Consider the following 23,329-nt stretch of genomic DNA (forward strand, 5'->3'; position numbering starts at 1 on the left):
CTACATGCATACTACATGCATGCAACATACATACTACATATATACCACATGCATGCAACATGCATACTATATATATACCACATATATATTACATGCATGCAACATACATATATACCACATATATACTACATGCATGCAACATATATATATAATACATATATACTACATGCAACATACATACTACATATATACCACATGCATGCAACATGCATACTACATATATACCACATATATACTACATGCATGCAACATGCATACTACATACACTCACTGGCCACTTTATTAGGTACACCTGTCCAACTGTGTGTTAAGACTTAATTTCTAATCAGCCAATCACATGGCGGCAACTCAGTGCATTTAGGCATGTAGACATGGTCAAGACAATCTCCTGTAGTTCAAACCGAGCATCAGTATGGGGAAGAAAGGTGATTTGAGTGCCTTTGAACGTGGCATGATTGTTGGTGCCAGAAGGGCTGGTCTGAGTATTTCAGAAACTGCTGATCTACTGGGATTTTCACGCACAACCATCTCTAGGGTTTACAGAGAATGGTCCGAAAAAGAAAAAAAATCCAGTGAGCGGCAGTTCTGTGGCCGGAAATGCCTTGTTGATGCCAGAGGTCAGAGGAGAATGGGCATACTGGTTCGAGCTGATAGAAAGGCAACAGTGACTCAAATTGCCACCCGTTACAACCAAGGTAGGCAGAAGAGCATCTCTGAACGCACAGTGCGTCGAACTTTGAGGCAGATGGGCTACAGCAGCAGAAGACCACACTGGGTATCACTCCTCTCAGCTAAGAACAGGAAACTGAGGCTACAATTTGCACAAGCTCATCGAAATTGGACAGTAGAAGATTGAAAAAACCTTGCCTGGTCTGATGAGTCTCGATTTCTGCTGCGACATTCGGATGGTAGGGTCAGAATTTGGCGTAAACAACATGAAAGCATGGATCCATCCAGCCTTGTATCAATGGTTCAGGCTGGTGGTGGTGGTGTCATGGTGTGGGGAATTTTTTCTTGGCACTCTTTGGGCCCCTTGGTACCAATTGAGCATCGTTGCAACGCCACAGCCTACCTGAGTATTGTTGCTGACCATGTCCATCCCTTTATGACCACAATGTACCCAACATCTGATGGCTACTTTCAGCAGGATAATGCGCCATGTCATAAAGCTCGAATCATCTCAGATTGGTTTCTTGAACATGACAATGAGTTCACTGTACTCAAATGGCCTCCTCAGTCACCAGATCTCAATCCAATAGAGCATCTTTGGGATGTGGTGGAACGGGAGATTCGCATCAGGGATGTGCAGCCGACAAATCTGCGCCAACTGTGTGATGCCATCATGTCAATATGGTCCAAAATCTCTGAGGAATGCTTCCAGCACCTTGTTGAATCTCTGCCACGAAGAATTGAGGCAGTTCTGAAGGCAAAAGGGGGTCCAACCCGTTACTAGCATGGTGTACCTAATAAAGTGGCCAGTGAGTGTATATACCACATATATACTACATGCATGCAACATACATACATACAACATACAGTGGGGAAAAAAAGTATTTAGTCAGTCAGCAATAGTGCAAGTTCCACCACTTAAAAAGATGAGAGGCGTCTGTAATTTACATCATAGGTAGACCTCAACTATGGGAGACAAACTGAGAAAAAAAAATCCAGAAAATCACATTGTCTGTTTTTTTTTCATTTTATTTGCATATTATGGTGGAAAATAAGTATTTGGTCACAAACAAGCAATCAAGATTTCTGGCTCTCACAGACCTGTAACTTCTTCTTTAAGAGTCTCCTCTTTCCTCCACTCATTACCTGTAGTAATGGCACCTGTTTAAACTTGTTATCAGTATAAAAAGACACCTGTGCACACCCTCAAACAGTCTGACTCCAAACTCCACTATGGTGAAGACCAAAGAGCTGTCAAAGGACACCAGAAACAAAATTGTAGCCCTGCACCAGGCTGGGAAGACTGAATCTGCAATAGCCAACCAGCTTGGAGTGAAGAAATCATCTGTGGGAGCAATAATTAGAAAATGGAAGACATACAAGACCACTGATAATCTCCCTCGATCTGGTGCTCCACGCAAAATCCCACCCCGTGGGGTCAGAATGATCACAAGAACGGTGAGCAAAAATCCCAGAACCACGCGGGGGGACCTAGTGAATGAACTGCAGAGAGCTGGGACCAATGTAACAAGGCCTACCATAAGTAACACACTACGCCACCATGGACTCAGATCCTGCAGTGCCAGACGTGTCCCACTGCTTAAGCCTGTACATGTCCGGGCCCGTCTGAAGTTTGCTAGAGAGCATTTGGATGATCCAGAGGAGTTTTGGGAGAATGTCCTATGGTCTGATGAAACCAAACTGGAACTGTTTGGTAGAAACACAACTTGTCGTGTTTGGAGGAAAAAGAATACTGAGATGCATCCATCAAACACCATACCTACTGTAAAGCATGGTGGTGGAAACATCATGCTTTGGGGCTGTTTCTCTGCAAAGGGGCCAGGACGACTGATCCGGGTACATGAAAGAATGAATGGGGCCATGTATCGTGAGATTTTGAGTGCAAACCTCCTTCCATCAGCAAGGGCATTGAAGATGAAACGTGGCTGGGTCTTTCAACATGACAATGATCCAAAGCACACCACCAGGGCAACGAAGGAGTGGCTTCGTAAGAAGCATTTCAAGGTCCTGGAGTGGCCTAGCCAGTCTCCAGATCTCAACCCTATAGAAAACCTTTGGAGGGAGTTGAAAGTCCGTGTTGCCAAGCGAAAAGCCAAAAACATCACTGCTCTAGAGGAGATCTGCATGGAGAAATGGGCCAACATACCAACAACAGTGTGTGGCAACCTTGTGAAGACTTACAGAAAACGTTTGACCTCTGTCATTGCCAACAAAGGATATATCACAAAGTATTGAGATGAAATTTTGTTTCTGACCAAATACTTATTTTCCACCATAATATGCAAATAAAATGAAAAAAAAACAGACAATGTGATTTTCTGGATTTTTTTTTCTCAGTTTGTCTCCCATAGTTGAGGTCTACCTATGATGTAAATTACAGACGCCTCTCATCTTTTTAAGTGGTGGAACTTGCACTATTGCTGACTGACTAAATACTTTTTTTCCCCACTGTATATACTACATGCATGCAACATGCATACTACATATATACCACATATATACTGCATGCATGCAACATATATATATAATACATATATACTACATGCAACATACATACTACACACATACTACATACAGTCATGGCCAAAAGTATTGACACCCCTGCAATTCTGTCGGATAATATTCCGTTTCTTCCTGAAAATGATTGCAAACACAAATTCTTTGGTATTATTATCTTCATTTAATTTGTCTTAAATGAAAAAACACAAAAGAGAATGAAGCAAAAAGCAAAACATTGATCATTTCACACACAACTCCAAAAATGGGCCGGACAAAAGTATTGGCACCCTCAGCCTAATACTTGGTTGCACAACCTTTAGCCAAAATAACTGCGACCAACCGCTTCCGGTAACCATCATTGAGTTTCTTACAATGCTCTGCTGGAATTTTAGACCATTCTTCTTTGGCAAACTACTCCAGGTCCCTGATATTTGAAGGGTGCCTTCTCCAAACTGCCATTTTTAGATCTTTCCACAGGTGTTCTATGGGATTCAGGTCTGGACTCATTGCTGGCCACCTTAGAAGTCTCCACTCTCCAGTGCTTTCTCTCAAACCATTTTCTAGTGCTTTTTGAAGTGTGTTTTGGGTTATTGTCCTGCTGGAACACCCATGACCTCTGAGGTAGACCCAGCTTTCTCACACTGAGCCCTAAATTATGCTGCAAAATTTGTTGGTAGTCTCCTGTCTTCATAATGCCATGCACACGGTCAAGCAGTCCAGTGCCAGAGGCAGCAAAGCAACCCCAAAACATCAGGGAACCTCCGCCATGTTTGACTGTAGGGACCGTGTACTTTTCTTTGAATGCCTCTTTTTTCTCCTGTAAACTCTATGTTGATGCTTTTGCCCTAAAAGCTCTACTTTTGTCTCATCTGACCAGAGAACATTCTTCCAAAATGTTTTAGGCTTTTTCAAGTAAGTTTTGGCAAACTCCAGCCTGGCTTTTTTATGTCTCAGGGTAAGAAGTGGAGTCTTCCTGGGTCTCCTACCATACAGTCCCTTTTAATTCAGATGCCGGCGGATAGTACGGGTTGACACCGTTGTACCCTCGGACTGCAGGGCAGCTTGAACTTGTTTGGATGTTAGTGGAGGTTCTTTATCCAACATCTGCACAATCTTGCGTTGAAATCTCTTGTCAATTTTTCTTTTCCGGCCACATCTAGGGAGGTTAGCCACAGTGCCATGGGCTTTAAACTTCTTGATGACACGGTAGACACAGGAACATTCAGGTCTTTGGAGATGGACTTGTAGCCTTGAGATTGCTCATGCTTCCTCACAATTTGGTTTCTCAAATCCTCAGACAGTTCTTTGGTCTTTCTTTTCTCCATGCTCAATGTGGTACACACAAGGACACAGGACAGAGGTTGAGTCAACTTTAATCCATGTCAACTGGCTGCAAGTGTGATTTAGTTATTGCCAACACCTGTTAGGTGCCACAGGTAAGTTATAGGTGCTGCTAATTACACAAATTAGAGAAGCATCACATGATTTTTCGAACAGTGCCAATACTTTTGTCCACCCTCTTTTTTATGTTTGGTGTGGAATAATATCCAATTTGGCTTTAGGACAATTCTTTTTGTGTTTTTTCATTTAAGACAAATTAAATGAAGATAATAATAGCAAAGAATTTGTGTTTGCAATCATTTTCAGGAAGAAACTGAGTATTATCTGACAGAATTGCAGGGGTGTCAATACTTTTGGCCATTACTGTATATACTACATGCATGCAACATGCATACTATATATATATACACCATATATACTACATGCATGCAACATACATGTATACTACATATATGCCACATGCATGCAACATGCATGCAGCATATATATAATACATATATACTACATGCAACATACATACTACATACATACTACATATATACCACATGCATGCAACATGCATACTACATATATACTACATATATACTACATGCATGCAACATATATATAATACATATATACTACATGCAACATACATACATACTCCATATATACCACATGCATGCAACATGCATACTACATATATACCACATATATACTACATGCATGCAACATATATACCGGGGGCTGAGCCGACTGTCCGAGGGTCTGTACCAGCCTGCCGGGGGGCTGTGCCGGCCTGCCGGTGGTCTGTACCGACTGTCCGGGGGTCTGCCGGGGGGCTGTGCCGGCCTGCCGGTGGTCTGTACCGACTGTCCGGGGGTCTGAGCGGACTGCCCGGGGGTCTGTGCGGACTGCCGTGGATCTGTTCCGGCCTGCCGGGGGGCTGTGCCGACTGTCCGGGGGTCTATGCAGGCTGCGGGGGTCTGTACCGGCCTGCCGGGGGGCTGTGCCGGCCTGCCGGTGGTCTGTACCGACTGTCCGGGGGTCTGAGCGGACTGCCGGGGTCTGTACCGGCCTGCCGGGGGGCTGTGCCGGCCTGCCGGGGGGCTGTGCTGGCCTGCCGGGGGGCTGTGCCGACTGCCCGGGGGGCTGTACCGGCCTCCGGGGGTCTGTACCGGCCTGCCGGCGGGCTGTGCCGGCCTGCCGGGGGGCTGTGCCGACTGCCCGGGGGTCTGTGCGGACCGCCGTGGGTCTGTACCGGCCTGCCAGGGGGCTGTGCTGGCCTGCTGGTGGTCTGTACCGACTGTCCGTGGGCCTGAGCGGCCTGCCGGGGGTCTGTACCGGCCTGCCATGGGGCTGTGCCGACTGTCCGGGGGTCTGTGCAGGTTGCGGGGTCTGTGCAGGCATCGTCCGATGGGACTACAAGTCCCATCGGGCGATGCCTGCTACCATGACGGTGTTTGACACATTAGCCAATGATGGGACAGTAGTAGTCTCATCATCCGGCCTATGTGTTGAATGTAAAAAAAAAAAAAAAATGCATACTACATGCTACATACATACTACATACATACTACATGCTACATACATACTACATACATACTACATGCTACATACATACATGCTACATACATGCAACATATATACTACATGCATGCAACATACATACATACTGCATATATACCACATGCATGCAACATACATACTACATATATACCACATATATACTACATGCATGCAACATACATACATACAACATATATACTACATGCATGCAACATGCATACTACATATATACTACATGCATACTACATGCATGCAACATACATACTACATATATACCACATGCATGCAACATGCATACTATATATACAGTATACCACATATATTACATGCATGCAACATACATATATACCACATATATACTACATGCATGCAACATATATATAATACATATATACTACATGCAACATACATACTACATATATACCACATGCATGCAACATGCATACTACATATATACTACATGCATGCAACATATATATAATACATATATACTACATGCAACATACATACTAAACACATACTACATATACTACATGCATGCAACATGCTTACTATATATATACCATATATACTACATGCATGCAACATACATGTATACTACATATATGCCACATGCATGCAACATGCATGCAACATATATATAATACATATATACTACATGCAACATACATACTACATACATACTACATATATACCACATGCATGCAACATGCATACTACATATATACTACATATATACTACATGCATGCAACATATATATAATACATATATACTACATGCAACATACATACTACATACATACTAAATATATACCACATGCATGCAACATGCATACTACATATATACTACATATATACTACATGCATGCAACATACATACATACTACATATATACCACATGCATGCAACATGCATACTACATATATACTACATGCATGCAACATACATATATACTACATACAATACATTCATACAATACATACATATAGACATACAGTACATATAACATAGAGTACATACTCACCATCACTTGTAACTTTGATCCCCGAAGCCATTGTCGTCTATGGAATAAAGATTAAAATAACAAAGCACGAATATACTCACCCCTGATCCGCAGAAGTCCACGGGTGTCCCACAACGATCATGCGTGGAGAACAGCAGCATCAGCTGATGCTACCGTTCTCTACGGGCTCCAGGAAACCAGTGTCGGGAGGTAGGTATCCTTCCGCCCTGTATTCCTCCGCCAATGTAAAGAAAAAAAAAGTCCCTAGTCTCATTTTATGGCATTGCTGTGTGAAAAATTTCCCATGCAGCTTTTGCCATAAAGTGAGACTAGGGACTTTTTTTTTCTTTTTTTTTTTTTACACTGGCGGAGGAATACAGGGCGGAAGGATACCTACCTACCGCAACTGGTTTCCTGGGCCCCGTAGAGAACTGTAGCATCAGCTGATGCTGCAGTTCTGCACGCAAGATCGTCGTGGGACTCTCGTGGATTTCTGCGGATCAGGGAGTATATTGTTTGTTTGTTATTTTAATATTTATTCCAAAAATGACAATGGCTTCGGGGATCAAAGTGACAAGTGATGGTGAGTATGTACTCTATGTTATATGTACTGTATGTCTATATGTATGTATTATATGAATGTATTGTATGTAGTATATATGTATGTTGCATGCATGTAGTATATATGTAGTATGCATGTTGCATGCATGTGGTATATATGTAGTATGTTTGTATGTTGCATGCATGTAGTATATATGTATGTTGCATGCATGTAGTATATATGCAGTATATATGTAGTATGCATGTTGCATGCATGTGATATATATCTAGTATGTATGTTGTATGTAGTATATATGTATTATATATATGTGGCATGCATGTAGTATATATGTAGTATATATGTATGTTGCATGCATGTAGTATATATGTGGTATATATATAGTATGCATGTTGCATGCATGTGGTATATATGTAGTATATATGTTGCATGCATGTAGTATATATGTAGTAAGCATGTTGCATGTAGTATATATGTATGTTGCATGCATGTAGTATATATGTATGTTGCATGCATGTAGTATATATGTAGTATGCATGTTGCATGCATGTGGTATATATGTAGTATGTTTGTATGTTGCATGCATGTAGTATATATGTATGTTGCATGCATGTAGTATATATGTGGTATATACACTCACTGGCCACTTTATTAGGTACACCTGTCCAACTGTGTGTTAAGACTTAATTTCTAATCAGCCAATCACATGGCGGCAACTCAGTGCATTTAGGCATGTAGACATGGTCAAGACAATCTCCTGCAGTTCAAACCGAGCATCAGTATGGGGAAGAAAGGTGATTTGAGTGCCTTTGAACGTGGCATGATTGTTGGTGCCAGAAGGGCTGGTCTGAGTATTTCAGAAACTGCTGATCTACTGGGATTTTCACGCACAACCATCTCTAGGGTTTACAGAGAATGGTCCGAAAAAGAAAAAAAATCCAGTGAGCGGCAGTTCTGTGGCCGGAAATGCCTTGTTGATGCCAGAGGTCAGAGGAGAATGGGCATACTGGTTCGAGCTGATAGAAAGGCAACATTGACTCAAATTGCCACCCGTTACAACCAAGGTAGGCAGAAGAGCATCTCTGAACGCACAGTGCGTCGAACTTTGAGGCAGATGGGCTACAGCAGCAGAAGACCACACTGGGTACCACTCCTCTCAGCTAAGAACAGGAAACTGAGGCTACAATTTGCACAAGCTCATCGAAATTGGACAGTAGAAGATTGGAAAAACGTTGCCTGGTCTGATGAGTCTCGATTTCTGCTGCGACATTCGGATGGTAGGGTCAGAATTTGGCGTAAACAACATGAAAGCATGGATCCATCCTGCCTTGTATCAACGGTTCAGGCTGGTGGTGGTGGTGTCATGGTGTGGGGAATTTTTTCTTGGCACTCTTTGGGCCCCTTGGTACCAATTGAGCATCGTTGCAACGCCACAGCCTACCTGAGTATTGTTGCTGACCATGTCCATCCCTTTATGACCACAATGTACCCAACATCTGATGGCTACTTTCAGCAGGATAATGCGCCATGTCATAAAGCTCGAATCATCTCAGATTGGTTTCTTGAACATGACAATGAGTTCACTGTACTCAAATGGCCTCCTCAGTCACCAGATCTCAATCCAATAGAGCATCTTTGGGATGTGGTGGAACGGGAGATTCGCATCAGGGATGTGCAGCCGACAAATCTGCGCCAACTGTGTGATGCCATCATGTCAATATGATCCAAAATCTCTGAGGAATGCTTCCAGCACCTTGTTGAATCTCTGCCACGAAGAATTGAGGCAGTTCTGAAGGCAAAAGGGGGTCCAACCCGTTACTAGCATGGTGTACCTAATAAAGTGGCCAGTGAGTGTATGTAGTATGCATGTTGCATGCATGTGGTATATATGTAGTATGTATGTAGTATATATGTATTATATATATGTTGCATGCATGTAGTATATATGTAGTGTATATGTATGTTGCATGCATGCAGTATATATGTGGTATATATATAGTATGCATGTTGCATGCATGTGGTATATATGTAGTATATATGTTGCATGCATGTAGTATATATGTAGTAAGCATGTTGCATGTAGTATATATGTATGTTGCATGCATGTAGTATATATGTATGTTGCATGCATGTAGTATATATGTAGTATATATGTAGTATGCATGTTGCATGCATGTGGTATATATGTAGTATATATGTAGTATGTATGTTGCATGTAGTATATATGTATTATATATGTTGCATGCATGTAGTATATATGTAGTATATATGTATGTTGCATGCATGTAGTATATATGTGGTATATATATAGTATGCATGTTGCATGCATGTGGTATATATGTAGTATGTATGTTGCATGTAGTATATGTAGTAAGCATGTTGCATGTAGTATATATGTATGTTGCATGCATGTAGTATATATGTTGTATGTATGTTGCATGCATGTAGTATATATGTGGTATATATGTAGTATGCATGTTGCATGCATGTAGTATATATGTAGTATGCATGTTGCCTGTAGTACATATGTATGTTGCATGCATGTAGTATATATGTGGTATATATGTAGTATGCATGTTGCATGCATGTGGTATACATGTAGTATGTATGTTGCATGCATGTAGTATATATGTAGTATGCATTTTGCATGTAGTATATATGTATGTTGCATGCATGTAGTATATATGTGGTATATATGTAGTATGCATGTTGCATGCATGTAGTATATATGTTGTATGTATGTATGTTGCATGCATATAGTATATGTGGTATATATGTAGTATGCACGTTGCATGCATGTAGTATATATGTAGTATATATGTATGTTGCATGCATGTAGTATGCATGTTGCATGTAGTATGTATGTTGCATGCATGTAGTATATATGTGGTATATATGTAGTATGCATGTTGCATGCATGTGGTATATATGTAGTATGTATGTAGTATGTATGTTGTATGTAGTATATATGTATTATATATATGTTGCATGCATGTAGTATATATGTAGTATATATGTATGTTGCATGCATGCAGTATATATGTGGTATATATATAGTATGCATGTTGCATGCATGTGGTACATATGTAGTATATATGTTGCATGCATGTAGTATATATGTAGTAAGCATGTTGCATGTAATATATATGTATGTTGCATGCATGTAGTATATATGTATGTTCCATGCATGTAGTATATATGTAGTATATATGTAGTATGCATGTTGCATGCATGTGGTATATATGTAGTATATATGTAGTATGTATGTTGCATGTAGTATATATGTATTATATATGTTGCATGCATGTAGTATATATGTAGTATATATCTATGTTGCATGCATGTAGTATATATGTGGTATATATGTAGTATGCATGTTGCATGCATGTGGTATATATGTAGTATGTATGTTGCATGCATGTAGTATATATGTAGTATGCATTTTGCATGTAGTATATATGTATGTTGCATGCATGTAGTATATATGTGGTATATATGTAGCATGCATGTTGCATGCATGTAGTATATATGTTGTATGTATGTATGTTGCATGCATATAGTATATATGTGGTATATATGTAGTATGCACGTTGCATGCATGTTGTATATATGTAGTATATATGTATGTTGCATGCATGTAGTATGCATATTGCATGTAGTATGTTGCATGCATGTAGTATATATGTGGTATATATGTAGTATGCATGTTGCATGCATGTGGTATATATGTTGTATGTATGTACAGTATGTTGCATGCATATAGTATATATGTGGTATATATGTAGTATGCACGTTGAATGCATGTAGTATATATGTAGTATATATGTATGTTGCATGCATGTAGTATGCATGTTGCATGTAGTATGTATGTATGTTGCATGCATGTAGTATGTATGTAGCATGTATGTAGTATGTATGTAGCATGTATGTAGTATGTATTTTTTTTTTTACATTCAACACATTGGCCGGATGATGGGACTACTACTGTCCCATCATTGGCTAATGTGTCAATCACCGTCATGGTAGCAGGCATCGCCCGATGGGACTTGTAGTCCCATCGGACGATCCTGCACAGACCCCCGGCAGTCCGCTCAGACCCCCGGACAGTCGGTACAGACCACCGGCAGGCCGGCACAGCCCCCCGGCAGGCCGGTACAGACCCCCGCAGCCTGCACAGACCCCCGGACAGTCGGTACAGACCACCGGCAGGCCGGCACAGCCCCTCGGCAGTCCGCTCAGACCCCCGGACAGTCGGTACGGACCACCGGCAGGCCGGTAAAGACCCCCGGCAGTCCGTTCAGACCCCCGGACGGTCGGTACAGACCACCGGCAGGCCGGCACAGCCCCCCAGCAGGCTGGTACAGACCCCCGGCAGTCCGCTCAGACCCCCGGACAGTCGGTACAGACCACCGGCAGGCCGGTACAAACCCCTGCAGCCTGCACAGACCCCCGGACAGTCGGTACAGACCACTGGCAGGCCGGCACAGCCCCCCGGCAGGCCGGTACAGACCCCCGGCAGTCCGCTCAGACCCCCGAACAGTCGGTACAGACCACCGGCAGTCGGTACAGACCACCGGCAGGCCGGTACAGACCCCCGCAGCCTGCACAGACCCCCGGACAGTCGGTACAGACCACCGGCAGGCCAGCACAGCCCCCCGGCAGGCCAGTACAGACCCCCGGGCAGTCGGCACAGACCCCCGGACAGTCGGCACAGCCCCCCGGTATATGTGGTATATATGTAGTATGCATGCATGTAGTATATATGTGGTATATATGTAGTATGCATGTTGCATACATATGATATATATGCAGTATGTATGTATGTTGCATGCATGTAGTATATATGTTGCATGTATGTAGTATGTATGTAGCATGTAGTATGTATTTTTTTTTTCTTACATTCAACACATAGGCCGAATGATGGGACTACTAATGTCCCATCATCGGCTAATGTGTCAATCACCGTCATGGTAGCAGGCATCGCCCGATGGGACTTGTAGTCCCATCGGACGATGCCTGCACAGACTACCGCAGCCTGCACAGACCCCCGGACGGCCGGCACAGCCCCCCGGCAGGCCGGTACAGACCCCCGGCATTCCTCTCAGATCCCTGGACAGTCGGTACAGACCACCTGCAGGCCGGCACAGCCCCCCGGCAGGCCGGTACAGACCCCCGCAGCCTGCACAGACCCCCGGACTGTCGGTACAGACCACCGGCAGGTCGGTACAGACCCCCGGGCAGTCGGCACAGACCCCCGGACAGTCGGCACAGACCCCTGGTATATGTGGTATATATGTAGTATGCATGTTGCATGCATGCAGTATATATGTGGTATATATGTAATATGCATGTTGCATGCATGTAGTATATATGTGGTGTATATGTAGTATGCATGTTGCATTCATGTGGTATATATGCAGTATGTATGTATGTTGCATGTATGTAGCATGTATGTAGTATGTATGTAGCATGTAGTATGTATGTAGTATGTATTTTTTTTTTTCGTACATTCAACACATTAGCCGGTTGATGGGACTACTACTGTCCCATCATTGGCTAATGTGTCAAACACCGTCATGGTAGCAGGCATCGCCCGATGGGACTTGTAGTCCCATCGGACGATCCTGCACAGACCCCCGCAGCCTGCTCAGACCCCCGGACAGTTGGCACAGATCACCGGCAGGCCGGCACAGCCCCCCGGCAGTCCGCACAGAACCCCGGGCAGTCGGTACAGACCACCGGCAGGCCGGCACGGCCCCCCGCAGCCTGCACAGACACCCGGGCAGTCGGTACAGACCACTGGCAGGCCGGCACAGCCCCCCGGCAGTCCGCAGAGACCCCCGGGCAGTCGGTGCAGACCACCGGCAGGCCGGTACAGACCCCCGCAGCCTGACCAGACCCCCGGACAGTCGGTACAGACCACTGGCAGGCCGGCACAGCCTCCCGGCAGGCCGGTACAGACCCCCGGCAGGCTGCACAGACCCCGGGCAGACCGCACAGCCCCCCGGCAGGCCGGCACAGCCCCCCGGCAGGCCGGTACAGACCCCCGGCAGTCCGCTCAGACCCCCAGACAGTCGGTACAGACCACCGGAAGTCCGCACAGACCCCCGGACAGTCGGTACAGACCACCGGCAGGCCGGCACAGCCCCGCAGCAGGCCGGTACAGACCCCATGGCAGTCGGCACAGACCCCCGGACAGTCGGCACAGCCCCCCGGTATATGTGGTATATATGTAGTATGCATATTGCATGCATGTAGTATATATATATATTTTTTTTTTTTTGAACATTCAACACATTAGCCGGATGATGGGACTACTACTGTCCCATCATTGGCTAATGTGTCAATCACCGTCATGGTAGCAGGCATCGCCCGATGGGACTTGTAGTCCCATCGGACGATCCTGCACAGACCCCCGCAGTCTGCTCAGACCCCCCGCAGTCCACACAGACCCCCGGGCAGTCGGTACAGACCACCCGCAGGCTGGCACAGCCTCCCGCAGCCTGCACAGACACCCGGGCAGTCGGTACAGACCACCCGCAGGCCGGCACAGCCCCCCGGCAGTCCGCACAGACACCCGGCAGTCGGTACAGACCACCCGCAGGCCGGCACAGCCCCCCGCAGCCTGCACAGACATCCGGGCAGTCGGTACAGACCACCTGCAGGCCGGCACAGCCCCCTGGCAGTCCGCACAGACACCCGGGCAGTCGGTACAGACCACCGGCAGTACGCACAGACCCCCGGGTAGTCGGTACAGACCACCGGCAGGCCGGTACAGACCCCCGGCAGTCCGCACAGACCCCCGGGTAGTCGGCACAGACCTCCGGAAGGTCCGTACACCCCCCCCGAGAGGCTGTACAAGGAGAGAAAAGGGTTTTTTTTATTCCGATATCGGAAGTCCCATAGACTTGAATGGGACTTCCGGTATCGGAATCGGCGATACCCGATACTTTTTTCGTATCAGGCCGATACCATCCGATCCGATATTTTAGGGTATCGGATGGTATCGCTCAACACTACTTATAACTTAATGGAGGGGCAATCACCTTTTTTCCACACAGGGCACTGTAGGTTTGAATTTCTTTTTCCTGTAATAATAAAGACCTTCATTTAGAGACTGCATTTTGTGTTTACATGTGTTACCTTTGTCTAATATTTAAATTTGTTTTGTTATCTGAAACATTTAAGTGGACAAACATGCAAAAGAATAGGAAATCAGTAAGGGGCAAACACTTTTTCACACAACTGTAGATTATGTGCAAAATTCATTATGAGGTAAGTGACTTTTATTGAATTTGGTGCATCTCACACTATTGGACCCATAAACAAGATGGGCATAAACATTGTCTGTCTTAATCAATGTGGGCCAATGTGTTTCTTTTTCTTCTAATTAAAACTACTGCTATGACTTAATAAGAGTGTAAACATATTTCTTCCTTAGACTTACTTTTTAGTTTGTGTTCAAAATATGTCATCCACTGATGCATTGTAGAATCACCAAACATGTAAAAGAACTTTCCTTGCATACATGTGTTCATTTTCTCCATAGTGTGATAGGTCTGCATTTTGCACGCTTTTGGGTACCAGGTTTCCTCCATTACATAGCCACTGGGATACTCTAAGCCTGTTCCAGTTTTACAAGTGGTTTCTATTTTTGAACTAGAATCTAAACAAATATATAAAAATACAAAATAAATATGGCTTCTTATGTCAGTTTTTAAATTGATGAAACATAATAATATTGATAATAAATCATAATAAAAAATGCATAACATACAATAATAATAGTAAATATGAAATAATGGTAATAATAATAATGGACAATGCAAATAAATATTATATCCCCTCAAGTTATAGACATGTTCCATTACCAAAGACCCCCATCTGGTCCTTCATGGAATTTCCTTCAGTCTCTTCTTCTCCACTGCCTGCAATGTCTTCTTCCTCTAATTCACTCTGCACCAGGGTACTCGGCACTAAGTAGGCTACTGACATTATGATGTGTGTTGTCCCAGGGTGCTAACTAGTCCTTTAGTGACATATATCATGGCATCACGATGTTAGGACGTGTCATGACATCAGAGACCTCTTCAGCATTGGAAAGCCCCATCACATAGTGGGGGAAGCTTTGCAGAACAGTGATGGCCAGACAAGTAAGCAGTGAAGCAAAATTTTTTGTGACCCTATATTTATTATGATCTGGAATGGTTGTAAAGCATAATAAGGCACATTTGAAGCACATCAAATACAATTGATGCTAATTTCCTCACCAAAGTTGAGCAAATTGCTGAATTTGTATTTCGGTATATTGACTCACACTAGTAATGAGCGAATTTGTTCAGAAAACGATCGCCAAACATAAATTCAGCACGAATAATGCACATTCAGATTTGTGATCGGAAACACGAGCAAAATTTTATAAAATTGGTAAAAATCGGTAACATTCGGTAAAAGAGCGGGAAAATATTACCGTTGCCACAAAAAGCATTTTCATCACTTTGGCAATGATAATGGTGGTGTATCATGCGCGTTTGGCATGTGTTTGATGAGGGGAGGGGGTTTGCAGACTTCAGAGGAGCGGCATTATTGTGAAAAGTCATTTTTTTCCTAACTTTATGTGTGCACATTGCGGCTAGCCAATCAGGGAGCAGGAGACACCCACAATGTTCTGACACAACGACTCGTGTCATTGTCTACCGAAATCACATGTCCCTCTCCATATAAATAGCGGACATCTTGTTTTAGCGCCATTTTAACACTGTAACAGCGCAGAGAGGCTGCTCCTGACGCTGGCACTGTTAGCAGCAAGATTTTAGGTAGTTAGCTAGGCGGTTGTATATCAGATAGTGTAGCCAGTGTGGCTGTAAAATTTACCTTTCAGCATTTTTTTGTCATTACTGAGGTCCACAGACAAAGCCAGCAGGGCACATGTCCTACAAGTGCAGTGCTTCTAGTGTGCTCCATGCACGATTATAGCATTCTAATTAATATTTTTTCAGTAGCTAAATGTGAAACATCCTGCTGTATCCCACTTTGTTACATAGTGCTGCGATGATATAAAACTGTCTGCAGACCTAAGGCACAATAAAAAAAAAGGGTTATCATTTTTCCTGTTGCTAAATGTGAAACAGCCTCCTGTATCCCACGGTGTTATTTTGGAGCGGTGATATGAACCTGTCTACAGACCAAAGTCACATTAAAAAAAAATCAGCTGCAAAAAGTTAGACAATCGCTGTATCACACTTTGTCATTTGGTTGGGTTGAAATTAAGCTATAGAGGACTGATCCATAGGCCACAAAAAATTCTTCTGTTAATTAACGTCATACAGTAAGGGACCTGACTTTAAAATAGTTTGCAGCATCTAGTGTGTTATAGAGGCCTGTTCCAGAGGCCACAAAAAATTATTTTGTCCTAGTTTCATACAGTAAAGGACCTGACTTTCAAATTGTTTGTAGCATAACTTCTTTGTCATACAGGTCTCATCCACACTCAAACAATTCTTTTCTATGTGAATAACATGATAGAGCATGCCATATTTCAACTTGGAATTTACTGTCGCTGAAATTCAGCTGTTTGCAGAGGTGGTGCAGAGTTTAAAATCTATTTTGTTGTTGCTTATACTGTGCTCCTACCACACTATCTGAGCAACATGACTGGGAAAAAGCGAGGCCGTGGTGAAACAGGAGTTAGGCTTGATGTTCAAGGTGTACGTGGGGAAGGTGGTAATGTTTGTGAAAGCACTAGTGATAGTAGTGAAGCAACGTCACATCCTATGAAAAAGATAACTTACAACTGTTACTGGACAGGCTACACCACTACCTTTCTTTGGCAGACGTACAGCGATACGCCTTTTCGATGATGCCCAGAAGCATGTACTCAAGTGGATGGCAAGCGCAGCTTCAAGTGGCCTCTCCTCCTCTAACTCCACCTCAACATCACACCCAGTACAGTCCACAGAGGTGGCACCCAAATTCCCCTTGCTTCCCCCCATGTCCCAACTGTCTAACCATTCAACTGACTGTACAGAACCACAGATGGATGAGTCTGAAGAGCTGTTCACACATTCTATGCCATGTTCATCAGAAGTGTACTCAAATGCATTGCAGAGTCAAGAAGAGGAAATATGCACCGATGCCCAAAACTTTTTTGCTTGGATCCAGGGCATTACGAAGTACGGTCCGAACAGCATCTTGACCCTCGTCATCAGACGTTTACCCCTGGGAGGGGGGTGATCCTGATGAGACTCAGATATCTGAGGCTCACGCGGACTATACTGTGCTGTCAGGGCAAGAAGAGGTGGATGGTGACTCCAAGGGCGAGGAATGTGATAACACAGAGGATGATGATGATGAGATGTTAGATCCCAGTTAGCGTGATCATAGAGGCACACAGACGAGTAGGTCTTATGAGGAGGAAGACGAGGAGGTTACATTGCGCCGTACGTCACAGACACATAGTCATGCAGCCACGACCAGCAATGCATTCTCAGCCGCAACTGTGCCTGTGACCAGCAGCGTACGCAGGTCTGAAACTCGCAGGGGTGGCAAGGGTTGCCTAGCCTGGGCTTTTTTAACACTGCATGAGTCAAGTCATGTAATCTGCCAAGTTTGCAAAAAAAAAACTGAGTTGAGGTAAATAAAAAAGAGTCGATGTGCAATAATTTGACTACCACATGTATTAACCTGCACATGCGCAATCGACATGCTTTACTGTGGGAATCCCACTGCTCAAAACGGATCTCAACAACCATCAGTAGCCCCATCAATCACTTCTGCTGCTTTTTCCTCCTCCTCTGTTACCATGCCAACTATTGAGACGCAGGTTTTCGACCACAGAACCTCGGATTCTTTACCCACTTCAGTCATGCTGACTGAGAGCCCACCGTCAGCTGTAATGGAAGTGGACATGCCTGCTGTTTTTTACCGATCTCAGAGAATGAGCACACCACAAGTTTCTCAATCCAATATAACATCTTCACCTGCACCTCTCTCACGGTCCGGCAGTTTGTCTGGTTCACGGGACTCCGGCCTATCTCAGCATTGCAGCCAGCCCACGATTCTGCAGTTGTGGTCACATAAAAGATTGCTTCCTCCTATGCATGACAAAGCTAAGAGGTTGAACTCCACCATCTCCAATCTGTTAGCTACAGAAATGCTGCCTTTCCGCCTGATAGCAACAGATGGTTTCGAAAGCTGATTGCCGTCTCAGTCGCCCAGTACCAATTACCCAGTTGCCATTACTTTTCTAAGAAAGCTGTGCCTGCACTACCCCCGTATGTCGCAGACAACATCACCCATTCCTTGTCAAAATCTCTGTCTGCCAGGGTGCATTTTACCACAGACACTTTTATGAGTAAGCATGGCCAAGGGAGTTACATCTCGCTGACTGGGCACTGGGTGACTCTGGTGACTGCTCCACAAGTCTCCCAAGGCTTGCAGGACAAACCTCTCTGTATTTAACACTTGCTCCACTGGTTTTGCCTCCTCTCTCCTCTAGTGCCTCCACCTGGGCTCTCAACCTCTGCCTTAACGAGACACATGTTTCAACATTGCAGAGCGAATCTTCACCACCACTGTAAATCTTCACCACTCCAAAAATAGGTTTCTTTCCGTGCGGCAAATGTGTATGCTGTTTACGGACATGTATTAAAAAAGAACTACAAACTATGTTCTCCAATTCGGACAATACGAATGGGTTTAGTATCAAATCCGCCATTTCGTGCCAATCAAGTGGAGTCATCTATTTATTAAAGTGCCCCTGCAATAAGCTCTATGTGGGTCAGACAAAAAGAAGACTAACAGTTCGCATCAAGGAACATTTGGATAACATCAATAAGGGGTTTAAAGGCCATCCCCTGTCTCGTCACTTCTTGGATGTCCATAATCGATCCTGTCGTGGCATATCCTTTTGTGGTATTGAAAGAGTCCACCATAATCCAAGAGGAGGGGATTTTCTGAAACAGATATCCAGAATTGAATCCAGGTGGATTTTCCTTCTGGACAGTATGGCCCCTAAAGGCCTGAATTACGAAATTGAGTTTTATGCTTTTTAAACTTGAAATGAAATAAAATTTAAGTATAAATTTAAGTATAAATTTAAAAATTCTCTTTGTCTCTGCAAAATCAACATTTTTGGGAATTTTTATCCGCCTCATTCATTCCCTAACAAATGAGGGTCCCCTTTATCCCATTTTTATATTTTTATATTTTTCCACCCTCTCTTTTATATTATCTTTATTCTTGGTTTCTTATTCAAACATTGCAATTCAGTATATGGGTCTTGTGGTGTTGTGCACTTAAGATTCTTTATTTTTAATTTTCTATTTTTCATTATTTTTTATTCTTTTTCATTTTTTTCAATTGTTATATTAATAATAAAATAAAGTACAGATCGAGTTTTAATGTGTATATTTTACTAGTTTAACCATTCTAACATATATTGCATATCACAATTAATCCTGCATCTATTACAATCTCCCACATATGCCACCAATATTGTAGTTACTAGTTCATGCAATCACTTTCACAAAGGGGGTGTTTAATTGAAGTAAGGTAGGCCGAGCAAAACCGGGAGGCAGGGGTTATTAGGACGGGCCAGGGCCAATGCCTGCAACCTTGATGAAGAGGGACCGCGTACCTCGAAACGCGTCATTCAAACTAACCCTCAGCACTACCCATCCAGCCCAGCAGCTGGTCACGTGACGTCACGCCCCCAGCGTTCTGCTCCCTGCAGTGTGTCGGCGGCGGTGCTTCGGCCGAAGCCCGCCGTCAGCCTCTGCCTCTCTAAAGCTCCCCACTCTCCATCCCCGCTTGTCAGCCGGATCTCAACAATCCACGGCGCACTGAGAGCGCGCTGCTACATGCTACACGTTGTTTCATCGCTCAATAGTGAAACTCAGCAACTTGGCTCTACTTTATCACAAGTAAGTGTCTAAACTCACCGCTGTCTACTGACAACGGTGAGAGTCTAGTGTGCATAGAACCTGTGCAGTCAAATCATAGCTTGTCACTCAATCTACCGCTATTTAGCAGCAACAGTGTGCAATATCAGTGAAGGGTCAATCCTCAATATAAACCTATGTTTTAACTATTTTTTGGCCTTTATTCATTCCAGGCTTCTTGAGGATAAGCGCAGTGAAGTTTGTTCTAAATCGTATATATTCTTCCATGGAGGAATGCCCAGGTATATCATCATTCACAGGATGTCTTGAGATATAATCAGCAGGATTGTTATATTTTCCAGGTTTGTGAACAATTTTTGTAATTGTATTCCTGTAGACGTAGACCCCATCATTCGATCCGTGAAGGCATTTTAGCTTGGGGCTTTCCAAAAATTGTAAGGAGAGTTGATGATCTGTGACAATGGTGAAGGGAGCTCCATAGGGAAATAAGTGAAAGTGTTCACATCCCCAGACAACTGCCAAGCTTTCTTTTTCAGGTTGTGAATATTTTCTTTCAGTGCTTGTTAAGCTTTTGCTTGCATTATAAATGATATGGAGACTTTGATTGTCATCCTTGTATTGCGCTAAAATAGCACCCAGTCCCACAGGACTGGAGTCCACAATGAGTTCAGTTCGAAGAGCTGGATGGATCAAAATAGGCCATGGTAGTTGTTGAGCAGAGTTCATTTTTAATTGTTTCAAAAGAGGCCTGACAGTCCTTGAACCATTGAAAGACACAATTTTGTTTTGTAAGTTCCCTTAATGGAGTGCTGATTGATGAAAAATTTGGAATATACAGTTGTGGCCAAAAGTATTGACACCCCTGCAATTCTGTCAGATAATACTCAGTTTCTTCCTGAAAATGATTGCAAACACAAATTCCTGTAACTTACCTGTGGCACCTAACAGGTGTTGACAATAACTAAATCACACTTGCAGCCAGTTGACATGGATTAAAGTTGACTCAACCTCTGTCCTGTGTCCTTGTGTGTACCACATTGAGCATGGAGAAAAGAAAGACCAAAGAACTGTCTGAGGACTTGAGAAACCAAATTGTGAGGAAGCATGAGCAATCTCAAGGTTACAAGTCCATCTCCAAAGACATGAATGTTCCTGTGTCTACCGTGCGCAGTGTCATTAAGAAGTTTAAAGCCCATGGCACTGTGGCTAACCTCCCTAGATGTGGACGGAAAAGAAAAATTGACAAGAGATTTCAACGCAAGATTGTGCGGATGTTGGATAAAGAACCTCGACTAACATCCAAACAAGTTAAAGCTGCCCTGCAGTCCGAGGGTACAACAGTGTCAACCCGTACTATCCGTCGGCGTCTGAATGAAAAGGGACTGTATGGTAGGAGACCCAGGAAGACCCCTTTTCTTACCCCGAGACATAAAAAAGCCAGGCTGGAGTATGCCAAAACTTACCTGAAAAAGCCTAAAACGTTTTGGAAGAATGTTCTCTGGTCAGATGAGACAAAAGTAGAGCTTTTTGGGCAAAGGCATCAACATAGAGTTTACAGGAGAAAAAAAGAGGCATTCAAAGAAAAGAACACGGTCCCTACAGTCAAACATGGCGGAGGTTCCCTGATGTTTTGGGGTTGCTTTGCTGCATCTGGCACTAGACTGCTTGACCGTGTGCATGGCATTATGAAGTCTGAAGACTACTAACAAATTTTGCAGCATAATGTAGGGCCTAGTGTGAGAAAGCTGGGTCTCCCTCAGAGGACATGGGACTTCCAGCAAGACAATGACCCAAAACACACTTCAAAAAGCACTAGAAAATGGTTTGAGAGAAAGCACTGGAGACTTCTAAGGTGGCCAGCAATGAGTCCAGACCTGAATCCCATAGAACACCTGTGGAGAGATCTAAAAATGGCAGTTTTGAGAAGACACCCTTCAAATATCAGGGACCTGGAGCAGTTTGCCAAAGAAGAATGGTCTAAAATTCCAGCAGAGCATTGTAAGAAACTCATTGATGGTTACCGGAAGCGGTTGGTCGCAGTTATTTTGGCTAAAGGTTGTGCAACCAAGTATTAGGCTGAGGGTGCTAATACTTTTGTCTGGCCCATTTTTGGAGTTTTGTGTGAAATGATCAATGTTTTGCTTTTTGCTTCATTCTCTTTTGTGTTTTTTCATTTAAGACAAATTAAATGAAGATAATAATACCAAAGAATTTGTGTTTGCAATCATTTTCAGGAAGAAACTGAGTATTATCTGACAGAATTGCAGGGGTGTCAATACTTATGGCCACAACTGTATCTAGGACAGTAGCTGGCCATTCCAAGGCTGGCATTCTGTGGAATTGAGGCTGCTCTGATGGATTCCACTTTCTTGGGATCAGGTCGTACTCCTTCTGCCGAGAAGATGTGACCATAGAACTCCAATGAACTTTTATCAAATTCGTGTTTCTCTTTGTTTAAAGTAAGTCCAGCAGAGAGCAGGCATTCGAAGATAGCATATAGAGCACGATTGTGTTCAGCTTGAGTTTTCCCAAAAACCAGTATGTCATCACTATAATTAAAGGCATTCGGAATGTGTTGAATGACACTCCTTATCGTTCCGCTGCTGAGCATACCCCAAAAGTCAATCTTTTGTACCTTCTGAGACCCACATGGGTGGAAAAGGTTGTCAAGTATCTGGATTCAGGACTCAATTCTAATTGATGATAGCCCTTATTGAGGTCAATCTTTGAAAAAACGGTTGCTCCATTTAATGACTGATTTCAATTGTAGGTGAGATATGTCTTTCT

The 23,329-nt window shown here is 43.6% G+C and overlaps 1 protein-coding gene across 2 annotated transcripts in view; it reads right to left on the reverse strand.

The window, feature by feature from the left end:
* Nucleotides 1–23,329, reverse strand: part of LOC141082544 (NXPE family member 1-like) — a 264,550-nt gene that overhangs the window by 4,618 nt on the left and 236,603 nt on the right. For both annotated transcript variants that reach the window (XM_073566464.1, XM_073566465.1), the window contains exon 5: nucleotides 15,088–15,306. In XM_073566464.1, the coding sequence (XP_073422565.1) occupies nucleotides 15,088–15,306 (219 nt within the window). The remainder of the gene's footprint in view (nucleotides 1–15,087; nucleotides 15,307–23,329) is intronic.

The sequence above is a fragment of the Dendrobates tinctorius genome, unplaced genomic scaffold (genome assembly GCF_039654945.1).
Source record: "Dendrobates tinctorius isolate UK_male_01 unplaced genomic scaffold, ASM3965494v1 ptg000018l, whole genome shotgun sequence".
NCBI lineage: Eukaryota > Metazoa > Chordata > Amphibia > Anura > Dendrobatidae > Dendrobates > Dendrobates tinctorius.